We start from the raw sequence: 16,231 nt of genomic DNA, 5'->3' as shown, positions 1-16,231 counted from the left end.
GTTAGTTGTATTGATTATAGCAACCCTGTGATACTACAGCTTGAGATCCAGAAATTGTGAGACAATCAGATAATCTGGATGATTTCAAAAACACATTGTATACATAAAGTTTTAAACTAATGCATCATTTAGACACTCACAGACATCAACAATCAGTGTATGGATGTTTGGGTTTATGTTGTTTACCTAATTTTGTGTTAAAACATATTCATTGAAAACAGTGTAATAGCGATGTGATTATTCATGAGATATTGTTTATTTAAAGAGCAGACCACAAGAGTGCAGTTCTTAGAGTGTTACTATGTAATACAAAGAAGAAAAAAAAAGAAAAAAAGAGTAATTAGAAGCAGAAGAAAGGTGGACTGAAAAGAGCGTGTGCCACATATATTCTTATACCAAATTTAAAATTTTCATTATATATTCATAAGATAAAAATCTCTACTTGGTATGTTTTTTTTTTTTTTTGTTTGTTTGTTTTAAATAGTCAGTAAAATAAAACATTTATATCACGTGTATTTACTAAGAAAATAAAACCAGACCAAAGCTGCAACTTTTGTGAAACTGTTTATTTAGGTGTTAAAATAACATAATCTGTGCACTGGAATAAAGCATTCAAAAACATCATGATGGTATCAAAATCCAACCAGGCCAAATATTCTATGGAATGTTCTTTGATGACTCTTTTGAGTGCACATACATAATAAGATTGAATAAACAATTTTTATAACCAACATTTCTATGTATGGGTACAGCACCAACACAAGGGGATAGTAATTTCCATTTAGGAAATGGAATTGACAGAAAGAGTAAAAGAGATGTAAATAATAAGTCATAGATGTAAACTACTCTTTCTGTCAATTCACTGCTGGCAAAATGGGCTTTCAATAAAACGTGGCTGTCTATGGCCATAGAAAGGCGAAACATTTGAAATCGGTACTACCAGACTAGAGAAAACAAAGAAAAAAGGCTGTTGTCTTCCCTTTTGCCAAATAGGTCAAGTAGGGCTCGCTGCAGCCTGCGGTGGACATCCAACTCTGCCCACATCCAAGGGTGTCGTCAGAAGCTACGCCTGTGCCCAATACGTCACCCATAGATATGTATACTGTATTTATGGTGACTGTAGCGGATTTAGCTCAAAGGTGAAATATATATTTAAAAAATCATAACAGATTATAATTAATTATGAATATATATGGTTTAGATCAGCTTGCAGAATTAGTTTTAGTTTTAGAATTAATTTCAATTTGTCCACCAAACTTAACAGTACGATCTTCTTATGGCCAAGAAGAATAATTCTCCTCTTCTAGTACTAACAGTACAAAAGCATGTAGTGAAAATCAAAATGTTAAAGTGACCTGATTTATGAGCAGCAACAGAGACAAAATTAAGTGTGAATATAATGGATTTTGATAAATTAAACTATGAATAAATACAACTAAATCTAAGCAAAGTGTCAGATTAGTACAGCTTTTACCCCAAAGTGTAGTACAAATAATATAATGCATTTTATTGTAACATGATACACATCATCAATTAAGGCATAAAGAAAGGATCATTTCAAGAACAAATACAATAGGGTGGGAAGACATTAAAAGAGTGGTACATTCTCACATATGATTATGAACATTTAAATTTATCCTAAAATAACTAAAAATCATATCTAGGCTAATTATAACATAGGGACATGCATACACACAGGAATACATCATATAACATTCTGGGATAGTTTAATTATGAGTTAAATGCAGAGAATGTCCGTATGTGTGTCTATTGGGTGTTTCCACAATGTGTCTGTGGCCACATGGCCCTTTGTGCCTAGCATGGGGTCAATCTAGGAGATCTCTGAAGTCACCTAGGAACCTGAAGAAGTTTCTGCTTAGCATCTGCCGAGGCAACTAAAGTGACAACGGACCCATAAAAGTCAGTCTGGCTGGAGCCCAGGCCGTGATTTAACTAACCAGTTCAGAAGGGTAAAAGTTTTTCGTAAAACTTTAAGCTCAATCGATTATCGTGCATTAGTCCAGACGTTACATGACTCCCCATCCCTGTGCCGCCTCGGAAACCTGATTTGTTGTATGTAGGTTTCTGATTGAAAGGATTTTTGGGCATAAGGGTAGGTTTTGAGTGTGTTTCAGGCATAAGGGTATGTTTTAGGTGGGTTTCAGTGCGGACATCTGTCAAGACAAATATAAGAAGTAAATGATAAAGAATTAGGTGTGAGTGTTAAGTCTTCTCGATGCTCAAAGTTAATAAGAAAGCGCGTTTTCCCCCCCCAAACCACTTCACTTCACCCGCCCTGCAGCTAATTTCGTTGGTTAAGGTTACAGTGATGGGTAGGGTTAGGGATCAGTGTTTGGTATAGGCAATGAGTACTGTGATTGATATGACCAATAAAATCTTAAGAATCGGCTGCAGCGTGCTATGGGCCTGGCTTCTGATGTCACACTTGGATGTAGGCCGGGTTGGATGTCCACCGCAGGCTGCAGCGAAACGCTTCTCAAATACGTAGAAAAACTTTAACACCCATAACGCACTGGGCATGTTGCTGTCCAAGGCCACTCCCCCCAGTCGCTTACCAGAGTCAAATACCACCTTGCTTTAGAAGGAAATACTTCTTAGCAAACTTTTAGTCTCAATGGTGTTGACCTGTATTATTCCCGGGTGGAAGATTTCTAAACGTTTAGCGGGAGTGAGTTACTTTCAGTTTCCAGTAAAGGATACAGTGTGTTGTAGGCAGTGGCCAAAGTGTGAGAATCGATTCCCCATGAAGTGAATCATATGTGAATCAATTACCCTTCCGCCCCACCCCTACTTTACAACTGTTCTGTTAATAACCCTCTGTCTATCTGACTGTCCGTGGGTGGGCTCACTGACAATGTCCACCTCAATTCTTGTTACATCTTCCTCAGAGCCAAATGCCAATAACATTCCCTCAGTCAGATCAGTAGAAGCTGCAGAGTGGGCTTCCGGATCCGATATGAGAGCTCTAGAGCTAATGGGTAAGGCGCGAGAAAGGGATATGCCTGCCTCGAAGTCCTCTGCTAGCTCTATCTGCAACCCCAACAATCGAAGTCGCCTTAACAGCAGCAGGACCAGAACCGAGAGGCACAGATGTCTAACTCCTAATCCCCGCAAAGAGAGCCAGGCAAGAGAGGAGCTTCTTCACTGTGAAGCGATTACAATGGGTGCAGCCAGCTCCCTCGAGAGCAGACTGAACATGCTCTGCTCCCAAACATAGGACTATGTGTCCGATTTGCATGCAACAGTTGCTGACGCTATGCTCAGTTGCTGAGGCATGCTATCATGTCTATGAAAGGGCGCCTGCATAAAACGTCATCAGCTTCTTTGTCTTCTGGATCGTCAGATCCAGTGATCCAATCAATTCCTGATGGACCAAATCAAGTCCCGCCCTGCATTTTTTTTTAGTTTATGAAGCTGTTTCACTTGGATATATGTTACAATAGGGTGAAACAACACCAAGGTACAGTTTGAATAATTTAATTCTTTGAATGAAAGTGAAACAACTCACACTGTCTTTATGTTTTGCAGCAGCTCAGTGAGAAGACCTGCAGGATTTTCTCTTCTTCCTCAAGTCTGGTGCCAGACATTTTAGAAGTTGTCATTGTCTCTTGCCAGTTACTCTCCATCAGGAAGATTTTTGTCTGAAATTCAAAATTATTCAAACATATTGTCAAGTTAACTCTTCTGTAGAAACGAGGCAGATGTAGGTGAAGAGCATGAGGCATGAAATCAAGTGATAAGGAATTAGCAGTTTACTGAATAACTTTAGATATTTGTGCAGTCAAAGCTCTGTTTGCATCTAAAAAAAAAATATATACATGTTCTTATAAAAACTATGGGAATTTTCTGCTTAACAGTGTCTGTGGTCTTGAAGAGACTACTTATCTCAAGCATGTAGAGATGATAAAGTTTTTCTTTCTGTCAGTTACAGTTTGCACAGATTAATGAAATGCACATGCTATTCTTTGTACAATATAAGGTTATACAGTATTAGAAAACATTACATAAATGAATGTATAAAATATGTAGAATAAGTGAAGTTCCTAAACGTAATTTCGGGAGGAGTGAACCAATCTAATCTTTCAATTAACTGCTGGAGCATATAAGCAGCCGTTCACCTTGCACCGGCATCAGCTGTTTTGGCATCCCTCCACCTCCTCAGCTCCACCAACATAATTTAGGCATTTTGCTACCATACTCATCTTCCAAGCTTTAGTAGTCCCACTGAGGGGTATATCTAAGCTCGAGTTGAAGCTGCTTCCTCGAGCCCCTCCACTGTGGACAGCAAGCCAAATACATTTAACCTTAATAGCTTATGGGCAAAAAAGTGTTGGTCAATCAATTTTATTTAGGTCTACTCCCATTGTATCAAATGTTTTATCTATGTGTTCTTGCTGAGGTTCAGCATCCCCCATTATAATGAACAATTGAAACACTTGCTTGAGTAGGGATGTAAATGTGGCCTCCTAATCATATAAAATATTGACTACATCAATCTCTTCCGATAGCTGGTTGGATTTCTGGTACACAATGACTGCAGTCACTTCATTTTGATGGATGCTGCAAACAGGTGGAGGAGGAGATTCCCCCGCTCTGTCAAAAGGCATCTTTCCAGTGTGATTTTTCATGTGACGGTTAAGGTGTCCCATTTGCGTGAAGGTCTTCGCACAGTGAGGACAGTTGAAAGGCCTTTCACCAGTGTGATTTCTCATGTGTCTCTCAAGGCTTTGTTTTACTGTGAAACTCTTTCCACACAGAGAGCAGGTGAAAGGCTTCTCTCCAGTGTGAATTCTCATGTGTATCTCAAAGCTTTGTTTCACTGTGAAACTCTTTCCACATTCAGAGCAAGTGAAAGGCTTCTCTCCAGTGTGATGCATCATGTGACTCTCAAGGCTTTGTTTCACTGTGAATCTCTTTCCACACTGGGGGCAGATGAAAGGCTTCACTCCACTGTGAACTCTCATGTGAATATCGAGGCCTTGTTTCACGGTGAAACTCTTTCCACACTCGAAGCAGCTGAAAGGCTTCGCTCCAATGTGAATTTTCATGTGTCTCTCAAGGTTGTTTTTCATTGAGAAACTCTTTCCACATTGAGGGCAGACGAAAGGCTTCTCTCCAGTGTGAATTCTCATGTGATACTCAAGTTTTAGTTTCACATCAAAACCCTTTCCACATTGAGAGCAGATGAATGGCCTTTCTCCATTGTGAAAGGTCATGTGACTGTCAAGGCTTTGTTTTACTGTGAATCTCTTTCCACACTGGGGGCAGGAGAAAGGCTTCTCTCCGGTGTGAATTCTCATGTGTTTCTCAAGGTTACTTTTCATTGCGAATCTGTTTCCACATTGAGGGCAGCTGAAAGGCTTCTCTCCAGTGTGAATTCTCATGTGATACTCAAGGTAACGTTTTATAGCGAAACTCTTTCCACATTGAGAGCAGGTGAATGGCTTTTCTCCAGTGTGAATGGTCATGTGACTGTCAAGGCTTTGTTTCACTGTGAAACTCTTTCCACATTGGGGGCAGGTAAAAGGCTTCTCTCCAGTGTGACTTTTCAAGTGACATTCAAGGCTTTGTTTCAATCTGTAACTCTTTCCACATTGGGGGCAGGTGAAAGGCTTCTCTCCAGTGTGAATTCTCATGTGACTTTCAAGGCTTTGTTTCACTTTGTAACTCTTTCCACATTGAATGCAGGTGAAAGGCTTCTCTCCAGTGTGTGTTCTTATGTGACGCTTAAGGTGTTTTACTTGTGAGAAGCTCATTCCACACTGAAGACAGGTGAAAGGCTTCTCTCCAGTGTGAATTCTCATGTGAATTTTAAGGCTTTGTTTGGCTGTGAAACTCTTTTCACATTGAGGGCAGGTGAAAGGCTTCTCTCCAGTGTGGCTTGTCACATGATATTTAAGTTGTCCTTGTTGTGCGAAACTCTTTCCACACACAAAGCAGGAGAAAGGCTTCTCTCCAGTGTGAATTCTGATGTGAGCCTCAAGGCCTTGTTTTAATGTGAAACCCTTTCCACATTGAGGGCAGATGAAAGGCTTCACTCCAGTATGACTCCTCATGTGCTGCTTAAAGCTTGCTTGCTTTGTGAAATGCACCCCACATTGATGGCAAGTGATATAATCTTCCTTCAGTTCATTCTGATCTAAAATAAAAGTAAAAAAAAAAAAACAACAATTTCAAAACTCAATTCAAGGAAAATAAATGTGAGATAGGCAAAGTAGTAGATCTGCAACACAGACCGTGACATAGGGATGTCAATGTGAGGAAGTTTTCACACTGGTATATAAACTTGCAACAAAAGCAGTAATACCGGTACCACTGGGGGGAAAGGGGGGATTCTGAATGTGTGCTCGCTTTTCACTTTATCTTTTGAATTTGCTATCACGGGCACTCTGTGTATAGGCCTACAGGTGTAGTCACACTAGGCGCTCTGAACCGTGACCGAGCGCGTTTGACCCCCAAAGCCCGGTTTGTTTAACTAGTGTGATTGCTCCATACCGTGCCCAGGAGCAGTTCGTTTAGCCATCCCTGGCCCGCTTGGAAGAGGTGGGCCAGAGCATGGTTCAGTTGGGCTTGAGCGCGGTTCGCACTCGGGCTCGGTTCAAGGCAACCGTGCCTAGTGTGAGTACACCCTAATTGAAATCGCTTTTGAATGCGTGCTCACTTTTCACTTTTGCATTCGCGATCACACATACTCTGTTTATAGGGGGCAGCAGTACTGACTGCACATTTTACAAGATCAAATATTTGTCAATGGCACTCAGGATCTGTTGTGCACCAAATCCTCCGCCACCGTCCTGTCAGTCATCTCTCCTTACTGATCATGTGATAAGTGAAATCTGACTCCTGCTGCACTGTGCAGTGCGTGCTGTATGGACAAGAGCAAACACTTTCAGTTTATAATTTTAGCATCCGTTGTGCAACTGAACTAAATGGTTTTTATTTCTATAAAAAATCTAAACGACACTGGGGGCGGAGCCACAGTGGCCAGGTAATGTAATCTGTGTACGGCCGAACACTGTGTAACACTGACTACCGCAGCAATATGGATGCAACGCAGAAGTTGTGCATATGCAGAGCGGGATAATACAACCTCAAATAGACGCGTATTGTCCATTCTGTCACATTTTCTGGTGTTCTCCTCCGACCACTGTCTGCCATGAAGGATTATGACTGGGCAAGTGCTTTAGGACCCGCGTTTATATTAGAAAAGCTTTCCAGCGCTGGAGAGAGCTAAGCGGGAAGGCCTGAAAACAAACGTGGAGGCTGCTTTGATTCCTTATCATGTAAATAACACGGGTTTTGATTGTCTGGAGCTGCTGTGCTGTTGGCGATTAACAACAAACTCTTGTTTGTATTTACTCGTGTGTACTGTATGTGTTTTTTGTGCTTCCTTGTCATTCGTTCATCATCTGTGCTTTATTTTTCGTGTGTAACAGTGGCCAGATAGTGAGAGTTTTGCAGTTAAACTACTGCACACTGACAACTGCTAGAGAATGTGGTGTGTAACGTCATTCGTAGTGCATTCGCCTCACATGCCAGCAGCGATCAGGCTGGGGTTTGAGACCGACTCGGAGCAGGGTGGTTAGGATTGGAGTATGACTTTGGAGGCGGAGCAATGAAGAGAGGGGTGGGTTTGTTTGGGTTGATTTCAAATATCAACAGTGTTCAACAACGAATTTGAGAAATTGCATACAGCACCTTTAAATTTCACAGATGTATATTAGTAATTAGTATGTAGTAATTTTGTAGAGGGGGGTCAAAATGACAATTTTCACCAGAGATTTGGAATTAGAGGGGTATAAAATGACTTTAAAAAGGTGGCAGCATCATTATGCTGTTTTTACACAGAGATTGGTAGGTCTATTAGTTAATTTGTTGACTTTAGCAATCTTTGTTTCATTATATGCCAACGATGACAGTTCAAAAATGGCAAACAGCACTTAGTGTGTTTTTTGCCGCAAGTTTGCATTCCTATAACTCAAGAAATATTAAAAGATGTCTTAATATTCTTTTAGATTCTGGTTCTTAACAAACTTTCCTTTTGGTAACTGCATTTTGAAGGCCCTCAATGGCTGATTCCCAGAGATATGGAGATATTATTGTGGCTCTATGAGTAAATTGGTAAATTGTACTCATTTTCAGTAGTCAAAAACCAAATGTGGGTCACTTTGCACACAGCTTATACTTTTTTCTTTTAAAGAGGTAAAAGTAATTTTGAAACTAGAAATGTATTTCGTGCTTTTCTATCAACTCAATTGCATAGAACATACCTGAGTGCCATAAATATTCCTTTTCCAAAGTTTACATGCCTGTAACTCTAAAAGTATTCAAAATATCTTAATATCCTCCTAGATTTCATTCCTTTTGAAATCAGAGCCCTATATAGTTCAGTCCCATAGATATGGGCATCTCAAAGCAGCTCTATGTTCAAATTGTTGAATTTTACCCCATTTCATTGATAAAAACCAAATGTGGATCACTTTGCACACAGCTGATACTTACTGCATTTAAAGAGGAATGTCTGAAGAATAAATAATGTTTAAACTAGAAATTAATCTTGTTTCCCTCCATCAAAAGAAATGCATAAAACATTACTCTCTGAGTAACAAAAATCCACTGAAAATGGTTAAGTTGAGGCACATTAACTTACTCCCAAAAGTGTATTTTTAAGAATCTATATTTGAATCAGTTAGGGATATTTGGAAGAAGGGATTTTGTTCATTTTAACAGCTTCTGAGGCTACCAAGAGTTCAAATACGCAGTATCGTAACTACACGTTACTGCATTGACATCCCTATATCTATGATATATATGACCATATAGGGCCTTAAAAATGAAGATTCCAAAAGAAAAGTTTCATAAGAACAAGAATCTAAAATGACATTAAGATATCTTTAAACTTTGGAAAAATGTTTGTTTTTGGTACTCATAGAGTTATGTTTTATGCAATTCTTTTGATAGAGGGAAACAAGATGCATTTCTAGTTTAAACATGATTTATTCTTCACACATTCCTCTTTAAACACAATAAATATCAGCTGTGTGCAAAGTCAACCACATTTGGTTTTCGATCACTGAAAATGGGTAAAATTCAACAATTTGAACATGGAGCTGCTTTGAGATCCCATATCTATGGGACTGAACTATTTAGGGCATTGAAAATTAAGATTTCAAAAGGAAAGTTTATTAAGAATGAGAATCTTGAATACTTTTAGAGTTACAGACATGTAAACTTTGGAAAAGGAATATTTCTGGCACTCAGACAGATATGTTCTATGCAACTGAGTTGATTGAGCCGGGGAAGTTTCTGAAATTTGGTTGATTTGACACAGAATGACCCAATATCATTTCCCTCTATTAGACACTGTTAGGCCCCATTTATACATGGTACTAAAATCCAACTCACTTATGTTTATCAAAAAACAGATCCAAAATGTATATATGATTTAAATATGTTTTGCTTTCAGTTGGTGCCCTAAGAAAAACTTTATTATCTATAAATATAGTGTGGCGGTACTGTTCTCAGTTTTTGATTGCAGTGAAAATGAAGACTTCAGTATCAATATTACTGTAATATTTTTTACAGTATTCGTCTTGTTGCTAGGCTAATTGATAGTGGACTAATTTATTGTTAAAAGTCAAAATATAGGGGAAAGATTATAAAATAAACTAAAGTGTCCTTTTATTTATTTGGTTAGTAGCTATAGATGTGTAATAAACAGGATAATATACTGTCATTGTGTGGAGGGATGTAGTATCACCCTTAAAAGGTTAGTTCACCCAAAAATGAAATTTCTGTCATTAATTACTCACCCTCATGTCATTCCACACTCGTAAGACCTTCTTTCATCTTCAGAACACAAATCAAGATATTTTTGATGTTTTTTTTTTATCCCCCATAGAAAGCAACGTAATTACGTCATTCCATGTTTACATCTGAACGCCGGCTACGTATTGGTCGACACTGTTCATATGAGCAGCACGACACATGCGCGTGATGCTGACGCAGGAGCTGGCCAATACTGAGCCGGCACACGGAAGCGCTGCATTGTGCCTACAACGTCAACTGCGCAAGAGAACGACAGGGGAGAGACGAGATTGTTGAATAAATTCGTTATTTTTGTTTTGTTTTTGCGCACAAATGTGTTCTCGTCGCTTCATAACATTAAGGTTGAACCACTGTAGTCACGTTGACTATTTTAACAATGTCTTTACTACTTTTCTGGACCTTTAATGACAGTAAATACATCACTTTCTATGAATCACAAAAAAAAAAAACCTCTTGGATTTCATCAAAAATATCTTAATTTGTTTTCTGAAGATGAACAAAGGTCTTATGGGTTTAGGAGGAAGGGTGAGTACTTAATGACAGAAATGTTATTTTTGGATGAACTAACCCTTTAAGGCATTTATTTTGTGATAAAGACCGGCTGACTGACATTATCATCAAATGGAAGCTTGGAAAAAAAAGACTGTCAAGATGAATGTGTTTGCTTGCAAAGTGATGTCGTTGTTTTAGTTATTATTATTATTATTAAAAGGGATGAATTATCAATTATCCAAGCATATAAAAGAGTTTTTTTTTCTGCTGTAGCCTGCTTGGCTTCTCTGGTTTCAGTCAGCTCATTTGAAAAATATATTGTTAAACCCCCAACTATTGTGGTCAGCTGAACATCTGAATTAACCTTTCTGAACCATCTGAACGACCTTTCTAGGCTTTATAAGCATAAATCATTTGACACTTATTAGTCACGAACAACAATTAACGGAATTAACAAATTCATTGTTGTCATATTTGAGTCTTTGTAACTGATAAATAACCAACTTACACTGCATTATATCCTTCTGTTTAGGACTAGTCGACTGGCAGGTTTCCGTCTTGACATCTGGTGCCTGTGCGGTCTGGTTGTTTTCATGCTGCTCCATCTTTATCGATCAAGTTTATTTCGCAGATAGCTCTCTATCAGTCAGTTTTGATTCACTATATTCTCTAATCGAGACTCTACATCCGAAGCTGGTTTGCTTTAAAATAACTGCAGCTTTAATGTAGTGATAGGCGCTTTAAAAACACTGCCTCATGAAGATCCGAAACGTAACCGTTTCTTTTGTTTGGAAATAGTAGGCTTGTTCAAGGTGCATCGGCGCTGCGCAAACCGATCAGCGTATGACATCAAAGTAGCGCGAGAGCGATTCAAAAGCATAAGGAGTCGTATGCTCTCCAAATGCTCTCGCGGTACATTGATGTCATACGCCGATCAGTCTGCGCAGCGCCGATGCACCTTGAACAAGCCTAATGATTCGGATCGCGAATCAAATTGGCCTGGTCACGTGATTTCAGCAACGAGTCTTCGTTACGTCATATATACCGGTTCGCCGTTAGAGGGCGTTGATCTGATGAACCCATGAAAATGCCGATGTAAAATTTGAAGTAAAAAAATTGACAAATAGATTAGACATAGATGAGTTCTATACAGAGACAGAGCCTTTTAGCTATAAAGTGGTGAGTGACACACTGACCAGAACCGTTTGTTGCTAATGCTAGGAAAAACAGCTGAATAATTTCATTATCATGAGAACAAAATCTGTATTTTTCATGGCTGTTATATTTCTTATTATCACATATGCACCTATTATAGGTAACCTATACATTTAAGAAAACTGTATGACTTTATTTCTGCATTGTGGAACACAAAGGAAGAGATTTTGATGAATGTTTCAACTGATTTTGTCCATACAAGCAAAGTCATGTCAGAAACACTCTTCACTCAGTACTTCATGTACTGCTTAATACATCGCCTGTTTGTACAAAAATAGTTCAACACAAGCTAATGCTATTAAATACCATAAAATGGTGTCTGTATGTATTTTTAATCTGTTTTATTTTGATTAATATGACACAATATAACATTAATATTACACTAAGATTTTTTACAGTTATAAAAAGATTTTGTGAGCATTAGTGAAACTGAAGGTGTCCGAATAAACACAAAATATATTATTGTTGTCATCTGAGAATCCGACCAATCGTGATGTATCTGTGAAATCATCAGAGCTTGTGCAGCCGATCTGGAGAATCTGTTCAAAATAAACCAGTCGACTGCTCTTGAAGTAAAAAATACTGTAAAAATACACACTGATGTCTATGGAATAGGCAATAATGACAGAAAATAAAATTTCAAACATAATTTGACTCGTTTTGTTTATGTCAAACATACTGTATCTTAAAATTTGTCAGTGCCATTGTTTTGTCTCAAGATTCACACCAGTAATGTTTTTTCGAGGATACGTTTATAAAAGCTACTTAAAAAACATCTGATGAGTAAAATTATATTAGAAATGGCTATATTCACATTGATTATAAACCTTATGCATCAGAGAAATAAGCATGCCGCCATCTTTATAATATTGTCTTTGAACTTCCGTTTTTGTGGTAGCTCTGTATATTTCTATGGCATCGCTGTCAAAGAATATTTAGCTGGTGAAGTAGATTTACTTGTTGTAGAGTTAATGAAAGTTATCGTGAGCATTGTAATGTAATGCAGTTCATTCATAAATACGTAAGATTGCTGTGGAAATACAAACCAGAAGACAAAAGACAATGAGTGCAGCGCTGAAAAGGGGCGGGGCTACATAAGGTCCATACTTTATTCTTTTATATTCTGATTAACAGAAATATTCCACACTCACAGGAAAAACAAAATTTCCTACTAAATCTTCTTTTTTTCTCTCAATATCTTGGAGCCCTAGACAGATGAGATGAATGTTAGTACCAGGTGTAAACTGAGCCTAACAGTGTCTAATAGAGGAAAAGGCTATAGCAAAGCGCATCTAAAAGATAATATCCTTGTATAAGTCTTACCAGATTTAATAGCAAGAGCTTGAGAATGAAAGATTTAACCATTAGCATGTCAAAGATAAAACAATGATGTCTGTTTCAAATGAATTTGGTGCAGATCTAAAACGTTGGCTATCTAACCCTTATTGTCCTTGAATTGATTTTTGACTTTTGATTTTTTTTTTTTCTAAAGACAAACACACACAAACTCCTATCTTTTTCACATGAAAACGACAAAGCAGCTTCCAAAAAACAAAGAAACTGATTATGTTTTATGCAGCCTTTCATAGACATGCCAGCACGCCAGTGATTTCATGCGACTGCTGTAGCCAATTGCATCGGCGTGATTTCACACATGCTTCAGACACTGGCACACACTGAAGGTATTCCTATAGCGGCAGCAACTGATGCAGCATTGAGTTCCCTACGAAAGGAAACTTCCCCTCCCCGCTGCAAATCTTATGATGCACCACACCAGCAATCCAATCAATTCCTGATAGACAAAATCAAGTCCTGCCCTACTTTTTATTTTTAGTTTAAGTTTCACTTGAATATATATCACAATAGGGTGAAACAACACCAAGGTACAGTTTGAATAATTTAATTCTTTGAATTAAAGTGATAAACAACTCACACTGTCTTTATGTTTTGCAGCAGCTCAGTGAGAAGACCTGCAGGATTTTCTCTTCTTCCTCAAGTCTGGTGCCAGACATTTTAGAAGTTGTCATTGTCTCTTGCCAGTTACTCTCCATTAGGAAGATTTTTGTCTGAAATTCAAAATTATTCAAACATATTGTCAAGTTAACTCTTCTGTAGAAACGAGGCAGATGTAGGTGAAGAGCATGAGGTATGAAATGAAGTGATAAGAAATTAGCAGTTTACTGAATAACCTTAGATATTTGTGTAGTCAAAGCTCTGTTTGCATCTAAAAAGAAATATAAACATGTTCTTATTAAACATAACAGGATTTTTCTGCTTAACAGTGTCTGTGGTCTTGAAGAGACTACTTATCTCAAGCATGTAGAGATGATTCATTTTTCTTTCCATCAGTTACAGTTTGCACAGATTGCTGAAATGTACATGCTATTTTTTGTACAACATAATGGTATACAACATTGTTTAAATGAAATCTATATATAGGTAAAAGGAATGTATAAAATATGTAGATAAATAATAATACAAACAAGGGGGAAAAAATCCAGAGCGACTGGCAGTGGATGTCGCTGCTACTCAACTGACTCAATCTTCAAATGATTTACTGAGATTATCACTATGGTTAACTAATTGTTGGTTAATGCATTTTAATTAGGTCTACTCCCATTGTATCAAATGTCTGATTTACAGTGTGTTCTTGCTGAGGTTCATCATCTCCCATTATAATGAATAGTAACTTATAGATACACTATTGTGTAAACGTGTCAACCCGACCAAATTGTCCCAACTGGTCTCTTATCACTTATGGCCTCCTAATCATTTCACGAGTTCGCCTGCCCATTTAGCCTCAACGGTTACTAGTAAAACGAACTTGGCTTGCTGTCTGCGGAGGAGGCACGAACCCAAAGCTCGGCTCGAGCTCCGAGTTAAAACCCCCGACTATGGAACTGCGCGTAGGAGGAAAGAGAGAATTAGAGGAGGAGACGGGGAGGAGGAGGAGGGTTGCTGGAAAAAAACGTGTCAATGGGATGACGCAGTGTTTGCAGCTTATATAGTACTCATGTAATTATGATTGACAGGACTGAATGTTTAGGCTCCTCCCGAACCTACATTTAGACATTTAGAACTTCATATAAAATATTGACTACATCAATGTCCTCTGATAGCTGGTTGGGTTTCTGGTACACTGTGACTGCAGTCTCTTCATTTTGATGGATGCTGCAAAGAGGTGGAGGAAGAGATTCCCCTATCCTGTCGAAAGGCTTCTTTCCAGTGAGAATTCTCTGTGACGGTTAAGGTGTCCGATTTGCATGAAGCTCTTTGCACATTAAGGGCAGAATCAGTGTGAATTCTCATGTGTCTCTCAAGGCTTTGACTCAATGTGTAACTCTTTCCACACTCAGAGCAGGTGAAAGGCTTCTCTCCAGTGTGAACTCTCATGTGATTATCAAGGCCATGTTTCACGGTGAAACTCTTTCCACACTCAGAGCAGCTGAAAGGCTTCACTCGAGTGTGAATTTTCATGTGTCTCACAAGGTTGTTTTTAATTGCAAAACTGTTCCCACATTGAGGGCAGACGAAAGGCTTCTCTCCAGTGTGAATTCTCATGTGATTATAAAGGCCATGTTTCACTGTGAAACTCTTTCCACATTGGGGGCAGGTAAAAGGCTTCTCTCCAGTGTGAATTCTCATGTGATTATAAAGGCCATGTTTCACGGTGAAACTCTTTCCACACTCTGAGCAGCTGAAAGGCTTTGCTCCAGTGTGAATGTTCATGTGTCTAACAAGGTTTTTTTTCATTGCGAAACTGTTCCCACATTGAGGGCAGACGAAAGGCTTCTCTCCAGTGTGAATTCTCATGTGATACTCAAGGTTTCGTTTTACAGCATAACTCTTTCCACATCGAGAGCAGGTGAAAGGCTTCTCTCCAGTGTGAATGGCCATGTGACCATCAAGGCTTTGTTTCACTGTGAATCTCTTTCCACACTGGGGGCAGGAGAAAGGCTTCTCTCCGGTATGAACTCTTACGTGACTATCAAGCTTTTGTTTTACTGTGAAACGCTTTCCACACTCAGAGCAGGTGAAAGGCTTCTCTCCAGTGTGAGTTCTTATGTGACTCTCAAGGTTTCGTTTCACTCTGTAACTTTTTCCGCATAGAGAGCAGGTGAAAGGCTTCTCTCCAGAGTGTGTTCTTATGTGACGTTTAAGGTGTTTTAGTTGTGAGAAGCTCATCCCACACTGAAGACAGGTGAAAGGCTTCTCTCCAGTGTGAATTCTCATGTGAATTTTAAGGCTTTGTTTGGCTGTGAAACTCTTTTCACATTGAGGGCAGGTGAAAGGCTTCTCTCCAGTGTGGCTTGTCACGTGATATTTAAGTTGTCCTTGTTGTGCGAAACTCCTTCCACACTGAGAGCAGGTGAAAGGCTTTTCTCCAGTGTGAATTCTGATGTGAGCCTCAAGGCTTTGTTTCACTGTGAAACTCTTTCCACATTGAGGGCAGATGAAAGGCTTCGCTCCAGTGTGACTTCTCATGTGCTGCTTAAAGCTTGCTTGCTTGGTGAAATGCACCCCACATTGATGACAAGTGATATAATCTTTGTTCAGTTCATTCTGATCTAAAAATAAACATAAAAAAAATCAATGTCAAAACTCAAGGAAATTAAATGTGAGATAGCCAAAATAATAGATCTGCAACACAGACCGTGACTGTGAGGAAGTTTTC

At 38.8% G+C, this 16,231-nt stretch overlaps 2 protein-coding genes across 8 annotated transcripts in view; both read right to left on the bottom strand.

Annotated features, from left to right (window-relative positions):
* Positions 1–551: 551 nt before the first annotated feature.
* Positions 552–13,621, bottom strand: LOC127515847 (gastrula zinc finger protein XlCGF57.1-like). 7 transcript variants are annotated; one of them, XR_007930914.1, is made up of 4 exons: positions 10,850–11,182; positions 4,140–6,160; positions 3,530–3,662; positions 552–2,174 (listed from the first exon to the last, which is right to left on the bottom strand). XR_007930914.1 is itself a non-coding variant. In XM_051900106.1 (3 exons), exons 1-2 carry the CDS (start codon positions 10,944–10,946, stop codon positions 4,488–4,490), a joined length of 1,770 nt encoding a protein of 589 aa, XP_051756066.1. In that variant the 5' UTR covers positions 10,947–11,182; the 3' UTR covers positions 552–4,296; positions 4,462–4,487. The 7 variants fall into 7 exon arrangements, 3 of the variants coding, with proteins under 3 accessions (XP_051756066.1, XP_051756271.1, XP_051755948.1); XR_007930910.1 differs by having other exon boundaries at positions 552–3,662; positions 4,140–4,296; positions 4,462–6,160; XR_007930903.1 differs by having other exon boundaries at positions 3,530–6,160.
* Positions 552–16,231, bottom strand: part of LOC127516088 (gastrula zinc finger protein XlCGF8.2DB-like) — a 36,382-nt gene continuing 20,702 nt past the window's right edge. Inside the window, exons 2-3 of the transcript XR_007930934.1 lie at positions 13,490–16,124; positions 552–2,174 (exon numbers count right to left, since the gene is read on the bottom strand). The gene's annotated coding sequence lies outside the window, so the exon portion shown is untranslated. The remainder of the gene's footprint in view (positions 2,175–13,489; positions 16,125–16,231) is intronic.

This window comes from Ctenopharyngodon idella, chromosome 1 (genome assembly GCF_019924925.1).
Source record: "Ctenopharyngodon idella isolate HZGC_01 chromosome 1, HZGC01, whole genome shotgun sequence".
Lineage (NCBI taxonomy): Eukaryota > Metazoa > Chordata > Actinopteri > Cypriniformes > Xenocyprididae > Ctenopharyngodon > Ctenopharyngodon idella.
Note: the sequence above shows the minus strand (reverse complement) of the source record. Positions and strands in the feature narration are given on the sequence as shown.

Coding starts and splice junctions, on each gene's coding strand:
- LOC127515847 (XM_051899988.1), bottom strand. CDS start 10,946: ATGGAGCAGCATGAAAACAACCAGACCGCACAGGCACCAGATGTCAAG. Junction 6,161..10,849: donor ACAGAAGGATATAATGCAGT/GTAAGTTGGTTA, acceptor CTTTTATTTTAG/ATCAGAATGAACTGAAGGAA.